Here is a 21,187-nt window from a genome sequence, read left to right on the forward strand (position 1 = left end):
TATATATATATTTGTTTTGCAGTTGTGACACTCGATTCACTTGACTTACATAGACAGAAAATTCTCTAGGAGCACTAGAGACTGAGGAAGTTGGGGATATACTTTTAGGAATATGTCCCAGGGACACATGTGTTATGGTGGCTTTGTGGGACAGAGCAATGTCTAAACGTCCCGGGAAATCTGCTAAGCCCAGCATTGTCCCGGATTCAGACGAGTTCTTCCCTGAAAACAGAGAACAAAACAAAGTTTAGGTGGGGTACCAAGACTAAGAGAAAAGAAAATTGTAAAGCCTAATATTATATCAAAAAGAAACACCACTTTCCCTAATATTCATTTAATGATCTGAGTGTCATTCAGACCTTAATAACGTTTGGGCCCACAGGTGGTAGCCTTAAAGATGCCCCTAACAATCGACATGCCTTATGGCTTTGATATGGTTTTGATGTAGTTTTGTGTAAAATCAGCGCTCCTGTTCACAAAACACAAAAACCGAAATAATGCGAGTCAGAAAAATGTAATACTGACAAATTAAAAAATAGTTTATGATCTTATTTGTAATGGTTCACCTTGAGACTCCAGAGCAAAGTTGGGCCACAGATTTGCTTGTGGTAGAAGGTAGTCAAGCTTTGACTCCATCAACTGCAGGTTGGAGAGATGTCCCTGATCCTTAAATCCAGAGACTGTAACCTGTGCACAACACAATAAGAGTTAACAGCTTGTTCTCATGTTTGCTCAGGATAATTAAATCAGTGTTAAGATTAGAAAGAGAAAGCCTACCACGTCTGTTAGAGTTGGTGCGACAGGTAACTCTGAAGGTCGCGAGTGCAGGGAAATAATCCAACAAATACAAGCTGATGAATATGAGCAGATGATGTGAGATAACATTTAAAATAAAGACTTTCTATAACACTTCCAAACTGACTGTAGAAGGAGAGTATTTACCAAAAGTGACAAAGACACGAAAGACAAAGCAAAAGACATAAAAACAATGAGTGTCCATCATCTGGTTTTTTTGGTCTATCATATTCTCCTCTTGACTACGAAACCTTTCTCTAAATGTTACCTACCTCAGCCTACGTGACATCAAAATGCTCAACTGCCCACAATTCATTTCTGGCTCTTTTAAATTCATTCCAGACATTTAAAAAAAAATGTACAAAAAAATGTCCATTCAGTTTGAATTGTTTAATGTTTGGACGTTGTTTTAATTCCACAGTCAAACTGTATTATAGTTTCACACCACAATGAAATGCAAAAACAACTTTTTGTGGTTCTGATCTTACAAAGTTTGAATTTGTATTTTTGAGGTTATAAAATTCTTCTTCTATTGAAATCAATTTTTGAATATTTTCCGGTTCACTATGTCCAGTTTTGTTTATATTGGAGAAAAATGGGTGGCTGATGACGTTATCGGCCAAAATTATAACTTAATTTCTCAAAAACGAAAGCTGCACAAACCACAGTTTTAACGGCACAAACAAAGTAGTTCACTTTGGTTTGTTTTGGAGCAATGGGAGGATGGTGACCTCTGGATGACCAAAAAAAAAAAAAGTTTTAATATCTCAGAAACCAAAACAGCACAAACAAACGTTTTAACGGCACAAACCTACACAAACGAGCACAAGCCACTCAGGCTATTTGCTATAATTTTTCACGTACGTAGGTGTCAGCGTCACTCAGCTCTTATAGATGTAAAAAAAACTGGCTGCACAAACAAACGTAACTGACCTAACAAATGACACGTGGGACAAATGACAAATATTAGCTAAACTGACCAATTAAGAAACAATAGGGGTAACTAAACAGAATACAATATCAAATAACACAAAAACAATTAACAGTACAGCTAAGTTTGGCTAAACTAAAGACCCAAAAATGAAAATCAAAACTATTAAACCTTAAATACTAATATTAACTAAAATACAAACTTATCTAAGCAAACTACAAATTACCCCTGCAAGCAGGAACTAGTGGTGCAGTTCAATCAGTGTTTATTCAGCGGGACTTTTATACTAAAAAAAAAAAAACCAACTAATAAATATAGCCTATGCAGCCTTACAGTCACAGTGAACTGTGACTTTTTCTCCACATGGTTCGTGTCTGACCACGAACAGACACGAACACGGGGTTTCCGTAGATCGGTGTGAATAGTTGACCTACATTGGACCTAAATCCTGCGTCCTACAATGACTCAATATTAATCTACAACTCCAGCATGAATTTGGGTTTACAGAAGCTTAATAAATTATTTACCAGGAGATCCAAACTCATAGAAATAACACAGACTAGTTTGTTGTCAGCAGGTAAATCCTTGAGATTATAAATCTTTTTTACAGATAATACGGATCTGGCATCAGGCAGAACTGATGCCAGATCATCTTATTTTAGCAATATTATTCACCAAAGCAGAAATAACCCCAAAGTGTTATTTAATACTATCGGCAGTATTGTGTGACCTGAAAACCAACATAGCTTTGAGCTCATCTACTTTTAATAAAGTAGATGTCATAAAAATATGACATTATTTGTCATATTTTTATACATAAGTTTGAGGACAGGCATTGCGGACACTATCAATGTTAGAGTTTACAGTGATTACTTTCTAACAGGAAATAATCGCATCGTTTAAATTGTATTTTCAGATATTTTATTAGACAGTTACTTAGAAAGACAAGCATTCATATGTAAGGTAAGATATGAATGCTTGTATTCATGCTTGTATAAAATATTTTACGCTCTTGCGTGGTTGTCCTCAGACTGCTAATGTTGCTAGCAGCTAGCTCAGTGCCGAGTCACGGACAGAAAATGTTTATTCAGTGAGAATTCCATGCTAAAAAAAAATAAAAAAGCTAAATAAATTAAATATAACCTATCCTATCCAGCCATACAGTCACCATGAGCTGTTACTATTCCCCCACATGCTTCGTGTCTGGCCACGAACAGTCTGTAGCTGAAATTAATTTAAACTACTAGCACGTTAAAAAGTGACGTGGGTGCTACGTCTTCTGAAACTCAGCAATTGCTGGCTTTCAGTCACGTGACCCGGATGACCCGCGAAATTCAGACGGAGGGCCAGAAGGGGATTTCCCCAGTTCAACAAAAAAAAAGAAAAAAAAAAAAGAAAAATTGATCACGAGTATGCTAATGCCCTAAATAGGTTGGAACAGAGGAGGCATCTCGAAAAAATACACGTATATTTAACATATAATCCGTATTATCTCGGAAAAAAAAAGATTTATCTTATAATCTTGAGGATTTACCCGCATCGAGGCGATCCACATAACTAACTGGAGCTGAAGACCTCATGTACAACGAGCCAGAAGAAAGCTTTCATCAGCCTGGAGAATACAATCATTTAGTTTCAAGTTGGGTCAAGCAATTAGAATTTAAAGAAGCATTAAATGGCTGTGGACTTGTTTATAGCACACTTAACCTTTGTGCGTGTGAGGACTGAGGCAAACATAGAGGACTGTGGCAAACAAATGATACAATTCTTATGTGTGTGCCGTCGGTTGGACCCCATTTCTAGACAAAAGGGTTAAAAGTATGCTATTTTAATTAATCAGTTTATGATAACGATAACAACGAGCTAACCTATGTTATTTCTATGAGCTTGGATCTCATGGTAAATAATTGATTTAGCTTCTGTAAACCTAAATTCATGCTGGAGTTGTACGTTAATGTTGAGTCGTTGTAGGAAGCTGGATTCAGGTCCAATGTAGGTCAACGATTGCTTCAATCTACAGATATATATAGTGTCCAGACACTAAGCATATGGGGGAATAGTCACAGCTACGGCTCGGTAGGTTATATTTAATTTATTTAGCTTTTATTTTTTTAGCATGACAATCCCACTGAATAATCGTATATTTTCTGTCCGGGAGTCGGCTACCTCCTAACAACGTTAGCACTCTGAGGACAACTATGCCAGGACATAAAAATATATCTTACCTTAGATATGATGAATGCGTGTCTTTCTAAGTAACTGTCCCATAAAACATCTGAAAAGTACAATTTAAACGATGCGATTGTTGCCTGTTAGAAAGTGGACACTGCAAACTGGTATTGTTAGGTTCTGCACCTCCTGTTATAAGCTGCAGATTGTTGATCCCCTTTTCTTCTTTATTTTTCAGTACGTTTTTTTAAAATCAACTCCCCCTGCCAGCATGCCTAGGTGGGCCCCGTGTGGGGAAAAGGAGGGCAGACCATATGGGTCCCATATGGGTTTGTCCGCGGGTTCCACGATGGCCCCACATGGGTTTGCCCATGTAGGCCCAGATCCCACATGAGCCCTACATGGGCCCTATATGGTGATGGCCCACATGGGTTTGTCCATTGTGGGGCCATGTGGGCTGTGGCCTTACATGGGCAAACCCATGTGGGGCCATCGTGGAACCCGTGGACAAACCCATATAGGACCCATATATCAGCCCTCCTTTCACCCACATGGGTCCCACCTATGCATGCTGGCTGTGACCAACTACCTTCGAAACACGAAAATAACGTTTATCTTTCTCTCTATTAGAATGGCTTGAACACCCATACAAGACTCAGACTTTAGGCATTTTGATGCTGGGTCAATAGAAATAAATGGGCTGCATTTACTTCTGGCCCTCCATGTGCATTGGTGGCATCAATGCTATGTCATCTGAAACCCAGCAATTTGTATAAGGAGAGTATTTACCAAAAGGAACGAAGATGAGAAAGACAAAGACTCTTGTGTTAAAGTGTCCATCGTCTGGTTTTCTTGGTCAATCATATCATTCCCCTCACGACTACAAAACCTCTCTAAATGTTACCTCCCCATTTGCAAGGCGGTTTACAGGGCGACCCATTTTGCGCCTCCTTCTAACCCAAGATGGAAAATATACAAGTGAGTAAAGATGTACATTAATCAGCAGATGACTGTATAAAATATAAGAGTTAAAAAAATTGCTGATTTATTATACTAGACTGGCGTCTCTCTGTATGAAATAACTGGTTGTCCATATATGTCATTGTACCCATTCTTTATCAAATACTCACATGTTCTTACCATGACAGTAAAAAAGTCAATAAAAAGCTAATCAAATCAGTATTACTTTAGCATAAGTTAACCTGGATATTCCTTCAGCTTTAGATAACAGTATTCTTTCTCGTAAAGCCCGATCTCTTTGAAGCCAGTGGTTCAATTTCTTTTTGGTTTTATCAAATGTAGGGTCAAAGTTAAGCTTGTATCTTTCTTTGGCATCTTTTATGATAATTACACCAAGATATAAAACTTTTGTTTTAACAGGAATGTTATAAAGATGGGATTCACTGCAAGATGATATGGGAAGCAATTCACATTTGTTTAAATTACGTTTGAGGCCTGAAGCATCAGAGAAAGTTTGGATGAGCTTAATAATTTCGTCAGCAACTTGATTACCGTATTTTCCGGACTATAGAGCGCACCATACTATAAGCCGCACCTACAAATTTTTTGAAAAAAAAAATTAAAAATAAAATGGAAACTCACATATATAAGATGCACCGGGCTATAAGCCGCTGGTATCTCTGCCGCTCTTGGTTTTCCACAAGGACCCAGCAGAGAGGGCTGCGTCCTACTAACTTTGCTGGATATATTAAGGACGTTCTCCGTCTCCAAAGCCAAACCATGGTTTTGTTCATGCCGAGCTTATGTGCAGCAGCACTTTGAATTGCCTTGTTGCTGAAAATGTGCTATATAAATAAAATTACCTTACCTTACTTCTATTTCCCTCCTGTACTGCCAGATCAATAGCCCTCAACTTAAAAGCTGCATCATGTGAGTTTAAAGAAATTTCTCTGTCATGCCTGCTATTACCATGTGCTTGTTCTAAATGAAAATTAACACTTTCTTCTTTGACTTCCAATGATTCACTTCCTGCTAAAGAGCCCCCTGGTGGCTGAAGAAAAATCCACAGAAAAGCCGCACCGGGCTACAAACCGCATGGTTCAAAGTGTAAGAAAAAAGTAGCGGCTTATTGTCATAAAAATATGGCAATACAAATTTCTCTACCAGCATTCTCAAATACTACAGATATTGTTTTCCAGAATAAAAGTTGCTAGACGTTGTGCTGCAATCAGGAATAAATAAAAGGAAACTGGGCAGCCCTGTCTCACTCCTCTGGATACTGGAAATCTGGGACAGGTGCCATGCTTCAGTTTAATACAGCAGTTACCTTTTTTGTAAAGAGTCTGAATAAAATATTGCCTGAAACCAAATTTTTCTAAGGCCCAATACATAAAGCCATGCTTTAAAGAGTCAAAAGTCTTATAAAAGTCTAAAAACAAAATAAAGCTGTTATAATTTATTACTTCTGAATAGTCTAGTAGTAGATCCAGTACAAGCTTTAGGTTGTGATGTGTCTGTGGGACATGAAGCCTGATTGAGATTCATCAATAATACAACTGAGGGTTTGTCGGTAACACTTTATTTGAAGGGGGGTGAATAAGACTGACATGACACTGTCATAAACATGACATAACACCTGTCATGAACATGAATAAGCCTTCATGAATATTTATGACTGTTGTCATAAAGCGTCATTCGGTAAATTATGACACTTTTAATACAAAGTTGACATTATTCAAAATGTCTTTGTTATGACAACTTGACATGAACCAAGAAATCATTACTGATATAAATTTGTTATAAAAGTATTACTGATTGCACTTTAAAAATTAGGTAACTTTATGTTATTAAAGGTAAAGTTTAAACAGTAATGATTTATTGGTTAATGTCAAGTTGTCATAACAAAGACATTTTGAATAATGTCAACTTTGTATTAAAAGTCATAATTTACCGAATGACGCTTTATGACAACAGTCATAAATATTCATGAAGGCTTATTGATGTTCATGACAGGTGTTTATGACAGTGTCATGTCAGTCTTATTCAACCCCCTTCAAATAAAGTGTTACTGGTTTGTCTAATTCTTCTGGCCAAAATAACAGCAAAAACTTTATAGTCATTGTTCAGAAAGCAAACAGGTCTCCAGTTGTCAATGAGTAATTTTTCTTTGCCAGCCTTTGGGATCAAAATAATAAGGCCTTGTGTTAAAGTAAGAGGCAATTCTCCACGACCAATACTTTCTGAAAGAGTGCTGAGAATAAAGGGACTAAGTTCTTTTACAAATGTATTATAAAGCTCACTTGACAACCCATCACTACCTGGTGATTTGTTGTTTTTAAGACTTCAAATAGCCTCTTCTACTTCCTGTAGAGCAGTGGTTCCCAAACTTTTTCTTCTGCACCCCCCCAGTGGTTTCCAAACATTTTCTGCGCCCTTTTCTGGGGGGGGATTGGATTACTGCCGACGACATATTCGCGTTTGTAGATAGATTTTTACCCAGAATGCAAATGGAAAAAAACCGTGAGCGAAACGGTGACTGGTACTGACTAGTATATATTGCATTGAGGGAAACTAAGTTTCATATCTGCTCAAGAGCCCCCCTGGCGGTTGAAGAAAAATCCACATATATATGAAAAAAAAGATTGAATGCTGTCTGGTATTGTTCAGGGGGCCAGACCAAATGAGGAGGCAGGCCAGATCCGGTATTGTTCAGGGGGCCGGACCAAATGAGGAGGCGGGCCGGATCCGGCCCGCGGGCCGTAGCTTGGGGACCCCTGATTTAGAGGTTGTTGTAAAAATTGGAACAAAATGATCCCTGGGTTTTATGATCTGATACTATCTTGTCATTAACTTTGAGTGTGTCTAAAGTGTTATGAAGTTTAGATTTTTCTAAACCAAAGTAGGAAGAACACTGTTCCCCTTCCTCTAACCATCTCGCTCTAGACCTGACAAACGCGCCTCGAGCCTTCTGTTTATATATTTCATCAAGTTTAGTTTGACATTCATTAAGGAGTAATAGGTCATCCTCGTTAAGGTTATTATTGCTTATCATGGATAAAGAAGCTCAGAGCAAAGACTTTCTTCCTCTTGCCTTCTCTTTTTTGCAAGGTTACTGCTGAAGGACCTCATGAATTTCCCTATGTCATGTTTTAACAGTTCCCAAAAAGGACTAAAGGAGTTACATCTACAGGCTTCCTCCCAATGGGATTTAATCAGGGATCTGATTGTTTCAGTAGCATCCTCATATGAGAGAAGACTGTTGTTCATCTTCCAACAGACAGCTCTAGGAATGCCAGGCGTCGAGAGTGAAAGGCTTAAAGTGATTATTTTATGATCAGAGAAAGGAGCAGGATATTAACAGCAGCAGAATCGACTTGCTTTGCTGCCAGCCAGAAGTCACTACGGGATTTTTTAGAAAGGTCTTTGGTACGCCATGTAAAAAATGTATGTGTAGGAAATTTTTCCCTAAAAATGTCTAAGACATCAAATCTATCCATAAAATCTTTCAGGTAGCCACTGGATGAGTTAGAGTTGCTAGGAGGGTATCTGTCTACATTATTATCATAAATCACATTGAAATCACCAATGAAAATTAGAAAGGCTTCAGGAAGTTTTGATAGCCAAGATGATACTTTTTCATCCCATAACTCAAAAACTCCCTGTTGTCTGAATGAGAGTAGCCATATATGTTGGTCATTATTATAATAGGCTGTGAGAAAGCAAGAACCATAACAATGAGATGCCCCTTGGGGTCCCTGCAGTAACTCATTACCTCCCCTGGAAATTTATCTTTTACAATCAAAACCCTAGCAGTTTTCTCTGAGCCATGTGCCGCCCATATTTCTTTTCCCCACAGACTTTTCCAGAATGACATGTCACCTATAGTGCTGTGAGACTCCTGAATAAAACAAACATTTCATTTACATTTTTTAATAAATAAAAAGACTGCTTTGCACTTCAAATAGTTTCTTAACCCCCTGGCATTGAAAGAAAGAAATGAGAGAGATATGAACAAAAGAACAAATCCTCAATAGAGAACAATAAAGAACAATATTAATGGGATAGCAAAATACGCTATGAAAAATCGAGTTAGAGCTCAAGCTCCGCAAACAGAAGATATTGATAATGAATTAGCCATATGATTATTGGCTACATTCTAGCAAACCATTCCTATTAATGACAGAGAACTTATTACAACAGAACAACAAACTGTAAACCCAACAGGATCGGGATGAACTTGGAACCAGCAGGTGGATCATCAAGTGGCGGAGGGAGGGAAGATCTCACCAGCGTTGATGAAGGCTCGTCCAGCGCTGAAAGGCCGTTTTGCCCTGTGCCCGCGCCTCCTGTACTGATGGCCAGAGGAGGCGTCGTTTCTCCCGGTGTTCTGACTATCTGTGCTAGACGGTCGGTGTTCTGACTAGATAGAAAACTGACAGAACACAGGCACCTATGCCATGTGGCGCACAGGTGGTAATGCGCCACATGGCATACTGCTGGCTCAGCAGATTTCTTATAAATACGTCCTACCTGTGGAAGTTTTGTTTCATGTGTTTTATTTCATGGCAGATTATGGTAAGCTTTATTTAATTTATATTATACCTGGTTTTCATGAAGCTGCTGTATTACTTCATGTTTTTAGTTTACATGACAGGCAGCTTATAAATGACATCAGTTTTGCCGTTTGCAAAGTCGTTCGTTTGGCGGTTAATTAGGACAAAATATGTTGTTTTTTGGGCTATTTTGTCCCTATATTTTAAAATATTTTAGTTTAATTACACTCTTTTTATTATTAAACTTTGCTAAACAGGTGCTTATAGCAATACTATTTGGGGTTGAAGCTGTAATAACCATGTAATATTAGTGTACATGAATCATATCCTGTCATTTCAGTGACCTGCGCAGGTCAGTGGACGCATTGTGGCTCCGCTGCATTTAATAAAGTCTGTCATACAATGTATTAATGCACACAAAAGAGTTGCAGTGATCTGTATTTGTCTTTAATTTAATTCCAATAAAACCCTGTCTCCCCTGTCTGATACTGTTTTGTTCTTACAAAGGCCTTTGTATTTAATTTTTTTTTTAACAGGTAGGATATTCTAATAAAATTATTAGTGCTTACATCTACAGCTTTTCATTTTTAATGGGTAGGATGTTCAGATGAAGGTGATTTCGTCATCTATATACATTGTTCCAATGCTAAGCTAAGCATAACTCCTAAGCTTCCACTTCAGTCCCATCACTCAAATAATGTTATCCATTATATTTAACATTAACACAACCCGCTATAGTTTTCTGTCTGTAAACATGACGGTAGCAGTTTTGGATGCGTAGCACTGACAGATAGACTTAACTCTCCATCCGTGCTACGGTAGGAAAATCTGACGAGGTAGGTAGCACGGATAGTCCGAACACCCTATCATTTTCCACTGCTCATAAAATAATCAGATATCAACCCAAGGCTCCTTTGTTTCTGTCGTTTCTCTTTTTGCTATCTTGACTCCCTTAATTCATGTCCTATTAAGATATAATCAAATCTGTAACTGTGCTATTTTCTTCCAGATTAATTTAATATCGCTAATGGTTGTTTGTATTTACTAATACTTAAACTCTAGGATGCGAAGCTTGTCAGCAAATAAGCAATTTCCCCATTTTTAATCAATAGCGCATATTATATTCTATTAATTTCTAAAAATGTGACAGAAAGTAGTATTTTGCTGGTTTCCTCTGGATACTAAAACATTTCTGAAACTGCTCAGGTGAACCTTTCAGCATCTAACTGGGCAGTTTCTCATCATATTGCCCTTATAAATATTGATATTTACTTGTGTCAAATGAAACAAGGTTCCACTTCACTGCCAAACGTAATGTACGACGTTTTGCATTGAAATGGGGAAATGTCTACTCTTTACTTTCTAAATCTATGAATAGAGGTTGATTTTTACATCTAAGGAAAGGAATTTACATGTTTTTTTAATCTAAGTATCACTGAGAATCTTGCACAATACTGAACACTTTCTTACATTTCTCTTTCAATATAGTTTCTAAAAAAATAGAAAATATATGCTAAAATAAAAAAAAGTCTCTGTCTTATAATAAACTCTTAATAACAAGTGTTGGTCTTATTCCGTAATTTAGTGAAATTTCTTTCTAAATAAATAGTTTCCAATATGGAGAACTCTTGGGAAAGTCACCTTTTCAAATATCAAGTTTACATTCAAAGATCTATTTTTAAAGTTTAGAAAGCATATATAACGATAACAAAAGTGTTTTTCCCCACGTCCTTAACTTATCTATGTTAGAAACAAGCCATCTGGGGAGGCATGTTGCCTGGACTTAGATGTGTTTAAAAAATGTTATGCCTTGAAGACAACAGTGTGCTGCAAAAGTATTTATATCTTTTTCTAACAAATCCTGTCAAAAAAAATGGTAGGAGCTGTGAAAGACTTGCAGCTGTATTTACAGAAAAATGTGATCTGGATGCAAAGGCATGCCACACTTTTTTAACCTTAACATGGAAAAACTTTTTCAAAGTTCTCTTCTTTAAATTATCCACCATTTTGTGTTGAAATCATCGTATGTGGTGGTAACTTGACAAAATGCAACAAAGTTCAAAGGCTGGGAAAACGTTTGCAGTGCATAAGAAATCCTTCAATACAGTATGTTGTATCTGTGCTAACTGTGTGCAACTTAAGCCAATCTGCTTGTGGTGCGACAAATGTATTCATTCTGCAAGCTAAAATGTCAATGCAGTATTTCTCACATCTCACCATTTATTTCAGAAAGATTTAAATTTTCACAGGATCAGGTGATTACCACGCAAGGAGGGGCTTCTTGTCCTTTGTTGACAGGTAGCAGAGGCACGAGAGCACCAGCAGCATGTCTTTCTGCAGTCTTCGTGGAGCAATGTTCTCTATCATCTTTATCAGAAAATCTGGATTGTTGTACTCAGCCCATTGGCTGCTGCCTTTTCTCGGCCTCTCCTTTAGGATTCCATACGAATTGACAATAAACTCACAAAACGGAGCGTGGAGAGCCAGTTTGTACCCCAGCTTGCCGAGCGACTCCATGAGGTCTGTGAACCTGTTGGAGAGATAGAGCCGGTACGCCTCGTCCATATGCCCCGTCAGAGGGTGAGTGCTCACCTGCAAGGGAGGAAGGAAGATCTATTACTTCCTGCTTGGTGTTTACTTTGGGCATTTTTCAGTCTGCGCTGACTTTCAAAATGTAGTGAAATTTGGAAGCTCTTGAGCCAAATAAAAACCTTTTAGTTTCACTCTTAGCTGAACTTGATCAAAATAAATTCCCCTGTAGGCTGCAGGTTTCTCTCTGAGACAGGCGTTACCTCGACAATCCTCTGTGGTATGTTGAGGAGTATGAAACCATAGAGCCTCTGATGAGCCTGGAACACGTATGACAGGATCCTCCTATCCAGCTGATAGGCAATCTCACCAAGCAGCCTTGGATGACCTGAAAATGAATAATAAATTTTTTTTTAAATGCAAAAAATATATAATTATTGCTTTAAAATCACAGTAAAAGGTGAGACCTAAGGCAAAAGGAGGAACATCAGCCTGGCTATGAAGCTCTTCTGCCTCTTCAGCATTTTTCAGCACCGAACTTTGGAGGAATGACTTGAAGTTGACAGGAGACGATGTTCTGAAATTCATGTTGGATTTGAAGTTGACAGGAGACGATGTTCTGAAATTCATGTTGGGTCTGTTCTGATGGAGGTCTCTCATGAACTGTTGCTCGTCAATGCTGCTGTGCCACCGGTCCGAGTGCTTAGATCCTGGTGTTAAGAAATAACCAAATTTTGATAAGTTTTCAAACAGAGGCATGTGTGAGCATGGTTAGATCTACACTCTCTAAGTTTATCAGTTTAATTTGCCTTAGTGTTGGGGGTCTTAACAATAATCTACAAGCAATAAGAGTCCTGCAAAACCCAATCTTTAATTCAGGGAACATGTATGAAGTGTTAGAACAGAACGAGGCACTGAAGCCTGAAGTCTTTAAAAATAGTCTTTAAAATAACTTTCATAGTTGGTATAAAACAGTTTAATAAACTAAATATTTAGTTCTGTTAAAAATAAAAATTATGAGTAAAAATCCTGATAATGAGCATAAAACCTTAAAAAGTTATTTTCTGACAAATGAAAGCTGTTGTTGCCCATAAACTATGTTTTGTGTTGTATGTTTCTATGTTAATTATTGGTTTGCCTTTGTCCATCTAAATATCCATCTTATAGTAAATTAAATATTTGCAAAAAAATAAAAAAAATCATGACAATTTATACTAGGAAAAAAAATGAATCAATTTTGTGTTGCTAAGAAACATACTTTTTTTTTCCAGGTCAATCCTTAAAGTTTAGATTATGCTTCATAGCATCAGCCACATTAAAGCTGTAATTTACAGTCCCATTTTTACCTCATCAAACAAGCCACGCTGTTACAATTTTAAATAAAACATGCCACTACATAATTAAAGGGTTGTATCCACCCATTCTAGAACAAGCCAAGGCTGCCACCTGGCGGCAGAAGAGGAAACTTACCTGTCAAGTCAGTCAGTGTGGAATCGCTGCTGCTGTGCGTCCTGGATGTCAGCATCTGGTTTTCCTGGAACAGGCTCACTAAAGATCTCAGGTGCTCAATCTCCCGCTTAAGTTGATCGTTTTTGACCAGCAGGGCTGCAGCAGCTTGTTCTAGACTCATCCTGAGGCTCTAGGACACAGAGCTGAGCACCCACAACTCCTCAAGAGCGCAGCTGAATCTCCAGGGACATTTTGAATCAAAACATGATTACAGACTCTGGTAGAAGGCATTTTTTAAACTTTATTCCATATAAAGAACAGACATCAGGTTTACAAAAGTACTTAAGACTTTAGAGCATAGTGAAAACAGTAGAGAATTTCAAACAGTACTTTGGAAAAGACAGAAGAGAAATATATCACAACGACCACTTTGTAGTCACTTTTCAACAAGGTTTTTTTTTTTTTTTATAGCAGGGGTGGCCTCAGAGACTCGGTTCTCACAATTTAGCCAATTTAGCCCTTCGTATTCCTACAGACGGCTTCAGCAAAACATCAACCTTGATCTGATAGATTATGATTTTCATGGTCTTTGGTTGGTGACTAAATCATTTTAGACTTCATACAGGCATACCAGAGGAAAACTCTGCATCAAGCACACCGGCCTATTTACACTCCTTAAATGTGAAAGCGTCATTAGATGCTCGCCAGCTGAGCTTTTATCAGATCTCCCCTTAAACAAAAATATGATTTTAAAACAAGTTTAACAATGAAAACTTCAGTTATCAACAAAACACTACTGACAGCATCAATTAAAGAGAAGCATTTACACTGGATGAACCAAAAGCAGCCTTTAACCATATGTTAAATACACACTAGAAAGCAAGTCAAAAGCTTTGATTATGGAAACTCGCTTCTTTATGCAAATTCCAAACAATGTTCCGCCTCAGTCGCTGTCGGACACTCCCCTCCGCTCAGCCTCGGGCTCTTCCGACGAGAGCGAGGATGTAGAGGAAGATGTTGATGATGTCCGTGTACAGGTTGAGAGCAGCAAAGACGTATTCCTCTGGGCTCAGAGCCAGCTCCTTGTTGCCAAGCAGCAGCTGGGTGTCCACAGCCAGGAACTGAAAGGCACAAGGAAGTTCAACGTCGGTCAAACAAGCTTTCATGTAGCTCATCTAAACATGTCAAAGCCTAACTATACATCTAAATATACTGTGTAAAAAGGTAATGAACATAACTTATGAAATTGCTTGGCAGAGCTTTTTGCCACTGACTTGGATTCTACTGGTAGAATTTCTACCGGGCCAATCAGAGAACAGAAGAAGTGATGACATCGATTTTCTGTGCGGTTTTAGAGTTGTAGTTTTAGCAATGGCAGCGAAGTGACCGAAGCCGTTCAGTCCGTGTTTACCACACTTATAAATACTGAACTGAATTGAATTTAATAGATGGGCACTTCTATCATTACAGCTCAGACAATTTCAGCTTAGCTTAATAGCATTGAATTGGCGCGTTGCACATGTCACGGTCAAACATTAGCGCTAGTATAAAACTAGCCCAGATCCTCTGTAAGAGGCATTATAGAACAAGGGGATGTTTTTTTTAAACCAGTAACCTTAAATAAAACCAAATGCAACTATTTCCCTTCAGAAGTCCCTTAATATTGAACACGGAGCTTATCCGACAGGTTAGGGGATGTGCTTTGGTATTTTCTTGCCTCCCACCGTTATTTTCTGTGTTAATAACCTTTAAATTGTTTTGAAAGTGACAAGCAATTACAGATTCAGAAAATACTAGTGTTTTTAAGATTAAAATTTGTGTTGACAGGGAAGACGTCTGCTTTGTTTCTTGATCCCGTCAGTCAGTCGGAGGCAGATGAAAAATCTAGATAATATTATTATTCCAAAGAGAAACCAAACAAATTCAAAGAAAAACTAAAAGTTAAACCTGTCTTTGCACAATTTGTTGCGTAAAATACATGCCAGACAACATAATTACAGAAGTTGTGGCCACAGAGTTGCAAAGCTAATATCAAAACTTTCTGAGGTTTTAGTCTGACAGTTTTAAATGTTCCATACTGAGTGAACAGATTAGGGAAATAAGACAGAAAAAACTGAAATTCAAAGTAGAAAACATAAAACACAGACTACAGACTTCTTTGCGTCCTTGGTAAAGGTGCATCCAAAACCTTAAAACAAAGAAATGTTTTAATGCTGAAGCATTTTATTCCACACATTTTAGTCTATTTGACTCTTGATATGTGGGAGATTAGGACTTCTGATCAAACAAAAATTAAGTGGAGACACTTCCTGCTGGCAGATATCTATAAATAATATTTCCTTACTAGTAAATATTTTTATGTAATGGTAAGTCATATCACCACATTTCTTTATTAGAGAACACCGTAGACCTTTTGGTACCCTCAAATTTTTGGAATGAAATGGTCAAAACCACAAAGGATCAAAATGGCGAATGGGTGAAATGATCTTTATCCATCAGTGAGTGAATGAAGGTAGTTTTATTTCCCAAAAAGACAAAAACTGCAAACGCACCAAACATTGCAGAAGTAAAATAATCCATACACAGCTTTTAGTTCCAGGTCTCCGCAGCAGCTATTTTGGGTTAGAAGCTGAAAACACTTTAAACAACAGCTTTAAATAATCTACTCAAAGTAGAAAAGTAGAAATTATGCTTACAAAATGTTTTTTAAAAAGTATTTAAAGATATGTTTAGATTTAAAGTTAAAGATGAATGGACAAACCTAAGATAAAGCCATCTGTTCTGAAATGATCGAAGAATGGCTGACCTACGTTTTACAATCAAAACCGTCAGAACATTAAATAGGAAAAAAAAAATCTGATTTCTTTCAGCAGAAGGTTGGCTAACCAGCAGCACCAAACAGCCATAAAACAGAGGATTAGATACATCTTATTTAGTACGAATATGTGAGAAAACAAAAGGACTCACTGCTGTGAAGAGCAAAGCTCCCAGTCCGGCGTAGACAATCTGCAGGATGTTGTTTTGCAGAAAGATGCAGAGGATGCTGAAGAGAATCAGGACCAGCAAACAAACAAAAAGCACGCCGTAACAGGAAGTGAAGTCATACTTGGTCTGTGGGCCACAAACAAGATTAACAGTCAGAGCGCCGCAATTTCTCTGAGAGAGTCTGTAACTCACAAGTGGGGATGCTGAGGGATACGAACCTGCATGGAGAAAATGACCACTGTAAAACAGACGAAGGCAGTGATTCCCACCGCCATGATCACGGCCTCGGTTTTGTGGAAACTGGCGATGGTACCCACCATGTAGGACATGCTCAGAGTAAGGATGGACTGGAAATCAGACAAAAGCGGCACGTCAGCACTGATCCAGACATCATTTTGGGAGTAAAATAGAAATACTGTTTCATCTATCATTTCATTAGATTATGGCCTAAACTAATCTCTTATGAAGACGTCAACGCCACCTGCAACTTGTACTTTTTTTCCCCCGCCTATATGGCGGAAACAGAACTAAAATCATCACAAAACGCCACGCAATTTCCTGTGCTGAAGCCTTCTCCCAGTGCTCATGCGTTTCCTATTGTAAAAATCAGTTTGTCTTACCAACGCCACCAGATTCCAGGGGTGTCGTCGGCGGACGTTTCCGCAGCAGCTGATCACCAAAACCGACACCAAAAACACTCCGTAGGACAAGAAGTACGTCCAGACGTTTTCTATAACAAAGAACTTCACTTGTTTCACAAAGGTGAAAACGGCCACGAATCCGAATGTCACCACGAGCTGAGCGGTCAACACCAAGTACACCTGCCGGGGAAAAACAAGAAGAGAGACAGTCAGCTAGGGAACCGAGGCAGAATTACAATCAATTTTGTCATTGCAATATTCCACAATGATGCCATAACTGCATATTTGCATAATATCCAGCAGCACTAGAATACATTTTTCAAAATGAATACACTGCTTTTAAATAGACATGTTGTGCGCAGTTAGCTAACTATAGCCACATTATTAAGAGTGATTCTCCCCTTTCATTTACAGACAATGATTGTCTACGTCAGTCTTTCCAAACAGCTGAATTAATCTTTCTTGTATTTCTTGGTTTTATTCTCACCCAGCTGACAATCAGTGCACAGCAGCCTGTGTGAGAGGTACAGTCTTTACTTTTATTGACATCACATCAAATGGGCTTTAAACCATGAGAACGATACGATGGAAAATTGGAAGAGCTTTGAAACGGTTACTTTTTAACCTCGACTGTGCAACCAACTCGTGTCTATTTTACGTCACCACATCAATCTGTTGAATTAAAAAGCAGAGAAATGACAAAAAGCTGTCAGAAAATATGACAATGCCTTCCACTTACACAACAGAGAACTGAGGGTGGAAAGTGACAAGACTTGTGTGGTCAAAAGGTGCTTGGTGGTGCAAACAAAAGAGCAAACTAATCCCGACCGTTGAAATGTTGGTTTGGGTTTAAATAAGATGAAAAAGCACAACTGAATCATCCATAATATTTAGTGTTGGAAGGAAAAGATTAGCTGGTTTTAATATTAGTTTTATCTCATTGTCTTACCTTTCTAATAAAGGCCCTTCTTATGCTCTTGTTGTCTAATCCAAAATCAAAGTCTTGATTCTCATTGAAGGGTGGAGGAGCTTCCTCACTGAGGTAAGGATTACCTAAAACGACAAAAATAAATAAAAATCTAATTGATAAATCCATACCGTCGTCACAATGAGTGTAACTAAAGGTGTAGAAACACTCACCACCACTATAGCTGTCAACAAAGCCCGGGGCAGGTGGAAAGTACGGCGGGGCATTTTCTGGATAACCTGGGTAATTGGGGTTGACATAACCTGAGCTTCCATCTTGTGGCTTCACTGTCATCCCGTAGGCTCCGGGGGCGAAGGCGACCGGTGGAGGAGGATACGGCAGGCCGCCAGGTGCAAGGATGGCCCCGCCGTGCACCTCCGGGCCCGGTACAGTGACGCCAAACGCGGCAGGAAAATTAGGCTGATCGAGGACAGGAGGCTGAGAGGTGCCCACCTCCACGGGAGTGTAATCGGCCTTCTCGGTGGTCATCCTTGCTTTAGATCGGGAGAGGAGGATGACAGATGCGAAGAAAAACTGGAGATAAAACAATCATGTAACGGAGAAAAACAGAAAATACTGTTATGGCGAGCCGATGATAAGGACGTCGATGATGGGTTGACGATACCCACCAAAAAAAAAAAAAAAAAAAAAAAAAAAAACCGTCAACGAAGTCACGTGACAAGCACCATTTCCGGTGTTGAGTCCTATCGAGTTCCAGTTTAGATGCGTTTTCTTGCAAGTTTGTGTCCTGCTATGACAACCGCTGCGCTCGTACACTATATTTTACGGCCACGAAAGGAAACCTCATGGTGCATTCAAGTACAACTCGTACATTATACAATCAGTTAAAAAAAAATTCTACCAATAATTTTACCATTCTTACTCAAAACCACTCAACATATTTGTGTTTATTGTAAATCAAGATTGGCTCCTAATAACTCACCTGGTTGGAAAAAAAATGTGAAGCTTAAAGGAAAGACAAACAATATTAGAGACAATAATAGCTGCTGTAGAAAAAAAGCTTTTTCTACCGTGCAGTGAAAAAGTATTTGTCCACTAGAATTTCACAAAGCTTCAGATCAAGCAAATTTCAATATGAGATAAAGAGAATAAAGTATATCCTTTAAGTGTCACCCAGGTACTGAAGCACAAAGCAACCAACCACACTACCACCACTGTCTGATGTTCCTTTTTCTGCAATGCAGATATGCAGATATTTTTCATCAGATGTGTCATCAAGGACCTCTCCCTCTAAAAAAAAGTTCAAATTTTGTGTCACCAGTCTACAGAACATTTGGGGATGATCAAGTTGTTGAAAATGTATAACGGGCCTTTGTGTTCTTTTAGCTCAACAGTGACAACATGCATTTAGAAAAATAATACCGCGAAAAATGCCAGAAATGTTTTATGGACGTAGTAAAGAAACACAAGATAAGAAAACAAATATCTTCCAGGTGAACACAAGTGCTCATTCAATGGTGAGGCCAATGTTCCTCTTTTCCATTGAGAAAATAATGAGAGAAAAATTATTCTGCTCACAAAAAGGTAACTTTTACTTAAAGTAAAATGTTGATGATGTACTTTTTACTTTAATTTGAGTAACATTTTAAAATGGTAACTTTACCTGTACTTCTGTGAAATTTGATCAAAGTATAATCACAACTTTTCCAAATATCAATTTGACAGCTAAGGTGCCCACTGTCAGACCTCTAAATGCCTGCATGTTATCCAATGGGTCTAGGACACCGGTACCCTCATGACACTCAATGGGCGACCTTGTGATTCACAAGAATTCAACAAAATTTGACACAACAAATTCTGTAATATTTCTTATTTTCAGTGCGTCACCACGTTGATTACCGTCAGTCCCCATTCACCCCTTTCAAAGTTTCCGGGAGGAGACTCCGCCTTGAAACAGCAAAGGATGTTATTTATGAAGTGTCAAGAAATACCTTTTTAGACACAATTAGTGAGCAAAAAAATAATGTTAACAGCTGTTTTCCATTGTACCGGTTGGCTTAAATTTACTATAGCGTTAAAATGCGACCGTAAAACAGTGTAAAAACGCAGCTAGTGGGAAACTCATATTGACGGGGAGACTTGAATAGACAACACCTGCAAAAGGCAAAATCAGTAATCGAAACAGTTCCCAGCAGTTGAACATGTGGTCTATCCTTTGAAAACATTATAACGCTCCCTGAATTAAAGTTTAAAAATCAAGATAAATACAATTTTACAGAGTTTTAAACATCCGCCATGATTGTCTAAGCGTCTCGCGAGGTTTACATTAGGACACAAATTGATTTCACTCTCACCTCAATCCATGACCTTTACCTTTAAAAGCAACAAAACACGAGTTCAATTGACTGAAATGAAAAGAAATGCATTTTAGCGAGTTATTGTATTCGATTTTCCCGTCATTTATACCCGTTTTCGTCCACAAGAAAAGCAACCGGTAAAGCTGACTTCCTGAAACACAAAAAGTGAAGTTAGTAAAAGAGCACTTACACTGAAGGGAATGCAAACTCTGTTCCACTAAGATTGATAAATTGTTTCCCAGGTCACCAGCTGCCTGGAAACTGTATAGTTGACGGTGAGAAACTTCCTCTTCGGCTTCTCTGTGTGAAAGCTGCTGCATTAACCCTACACTGAAAAAATAGGAAATATGGGAACTATCCCCAGCAAATTAACAATTCAAGCGCATTAGCTTCTTAGTACTAGCCATGTTATTGGGCAAAAGGAAGCCAGGTAACTTGAAATGTACCGGGTTAAGAAACTGCAACTCATCTTATACATTTTGGACTGTTAAGGAATAAGAATTATTTTTTTTTTAGTAGATGTGCTCATATTCCCTGTATTTCTTTGGGAATTCACATTGTTACCAAATAGTTTGTTGAAATACACGTTCATTTCTATGTCTACATTTACAAAATAAAGCAAACGCTTTCTTTGCACGCTATTAAAATAAGAAACCTACACAGTAATGATTATTTCTACTTGACTTGAATGTACCGTGGTCTGTTTGTGTGTTAACTGTAAACTGGCTTTTGCCCCGCCTGAAATGCGTCAAAGGAATCGAAAGTAAGGAGCTCCAAGCTTTGCGTGACCCCCACGTTTATCTGACAGTGTTTTATTTACAGAATGCCTGACAAAGAGACATAACTCATCCTTGTCAGCACTCAGCAGGCGTCAGATAACGTAAAAAAAG

General features: G+C 38.3%; 2 protein-coding genes and 1 long non-coding RNA gene across 5 annotated transcripts; all 3 read right to left on the reverse strand.

Annotated features, from left to right (window-relative positions):
- Positions 1-335: 335 nt before the first annotated feature.
- Positions 336-991, reverse strand: LOC107833005 (uncharacterized). Of its 2 annotated transcripts, XR_001658718.1 has the most exons (4): positions 943-986; positions 778-851; positions 567-687; positions 336-469 (listed from the first exon to the last, which is right to left on the reverse strand). It is a non-coding gene; the product is annotated as an uncharacterized LOC107833005 (long non-coding RNA). The 2 variants fall into 2 exon arrangements; XR_001658717.1 differs by lacking the exon at positions 336-469 and having other exon boundaries at positions 540-687; positions 943-991.
- Positions 992-11,609: 10,618 nt separating this feature from the next.
- Positions 11,610-13,645, reverse strand: LOC103152284 (speriolin-like protein). Its single transcript, XM_007572694.2, has 4 exons — positions 13,408-13,645; positions 12,405-12,647; positions 12,201-12,325; positions 11,610-12,000 (listed from the first exon to the last, which is right to left on the reverse strand). The coding sequence occupies exons 1-4, from the start codon at positions 13,565-13,567 to the stop codon at positions 11,668-11,670; spliced, it is 861 nt and encodes a 286-aa protein (XP_007572756.1). The 5' UTR covers positions 13,568-13,645; the 3' UTR covers positions 11,610-11,667.
- Positions 13,646-13,669: 24 nt separating this feature from the next.
- Positions 13,670-20,619, reverse strand: grinab (glutamate receptor, ionotropic, N-methyl D-aspartate-associated protein 1b (glutamate binding)). Of its 2 annotated transcripts, XM_007572644.2 has the most exons (7): positions 20,488-20,619; positions 18,153-18,513; positions 17,962-18,065; positions 16,992-17,192; positions 16,590-16,718; positions 16,354-16,497; positions 13,670-14,507 (listed from the first exon to the last, which is right to left on the reverse strand). In XM_007572644.2, the coding sequence occupies exons 2-7, from the start codon at positions 18,466-18,468 to the stop codon at positions 14,358-14,360; spliced, it is 1,044 nt and encodes a 347-aa protein (XP_007572706.1). In that variant the 5' UTR covers positions 18,469-18,513; positions 20,488-20,619; the 3' UTR covers positions 13,670-14,357. The 2 variants fall into 2 exon arrangements, with proteins under 2 accessions (XP_007572706.1, XP_016516485.1); XM_016660999.1 differs by lacking the exon at positions 20,488-20,619 and having other exon boundaries at positions 18,153-18,631.
- Positions 20,620-21,187: the final 568 nt, after the last annotated feature.

This window comes from Poecilia formosa, unplaced genomic scaffold (genome assembly GCF_000485575.1).
Source record: "Poecilia formosa unplaced genomic scaffold, Poecilia_formosa-5.1.2 Scaffold306, whole genome shotgun sequence".
In the NCBI taxonomy this organism is placed as follows: domain Eukaryota; kingdom Metazoa; phylum Chordata; class Actinopteri; order Cyprinodontiformes; family Poeciliidae; genus Poecilia; species Poecilia formosa.

Coding starts and splice junctions, on each gene's coding strand:
- LOC103152284 (XM_007572694.2), bottom strand. CDS start 13,567: ATGAGTCTAGAACAAGCTGCTGCAGCCCTGCTGGTCAAAAACGATCAA. Junction 12,326..12,404: donor TGTTCCTCCTTTTGCCTTAG/GTCTCACCTTTT, acceptor ATTCATTTTCAG/GTCATCCAAGGCTGCTTGGT. Junction 12,001..12,200: donor TACCACAGAGGATTGTCGAG/GTAACGCCTGTC, acceptor CCTCCCTTGCAG/GTGAGCACTCACCCTCTGAC.
- grinab (XM_007572644.2), bottom strand. CDS start 18,468: ATGACCACCGAGAAGGCCGATTACACTCCCGTGGAGGTGGGCACCTCT. Junction 17,193..17,961: donor GAAGGGCCTTTATTAGAAAG/GTAAGACAATGA, acceptor TTTCCCCGGCAG/GTGTACTTGGTGTTGACCGC. Junction 16,498..16,589: donor TGGTCATTTTCTCCATGCAG/GTTCGTATCCCT, acceptor TGTGGCCCACAG/ACCAAGTATGACTTCACTTC.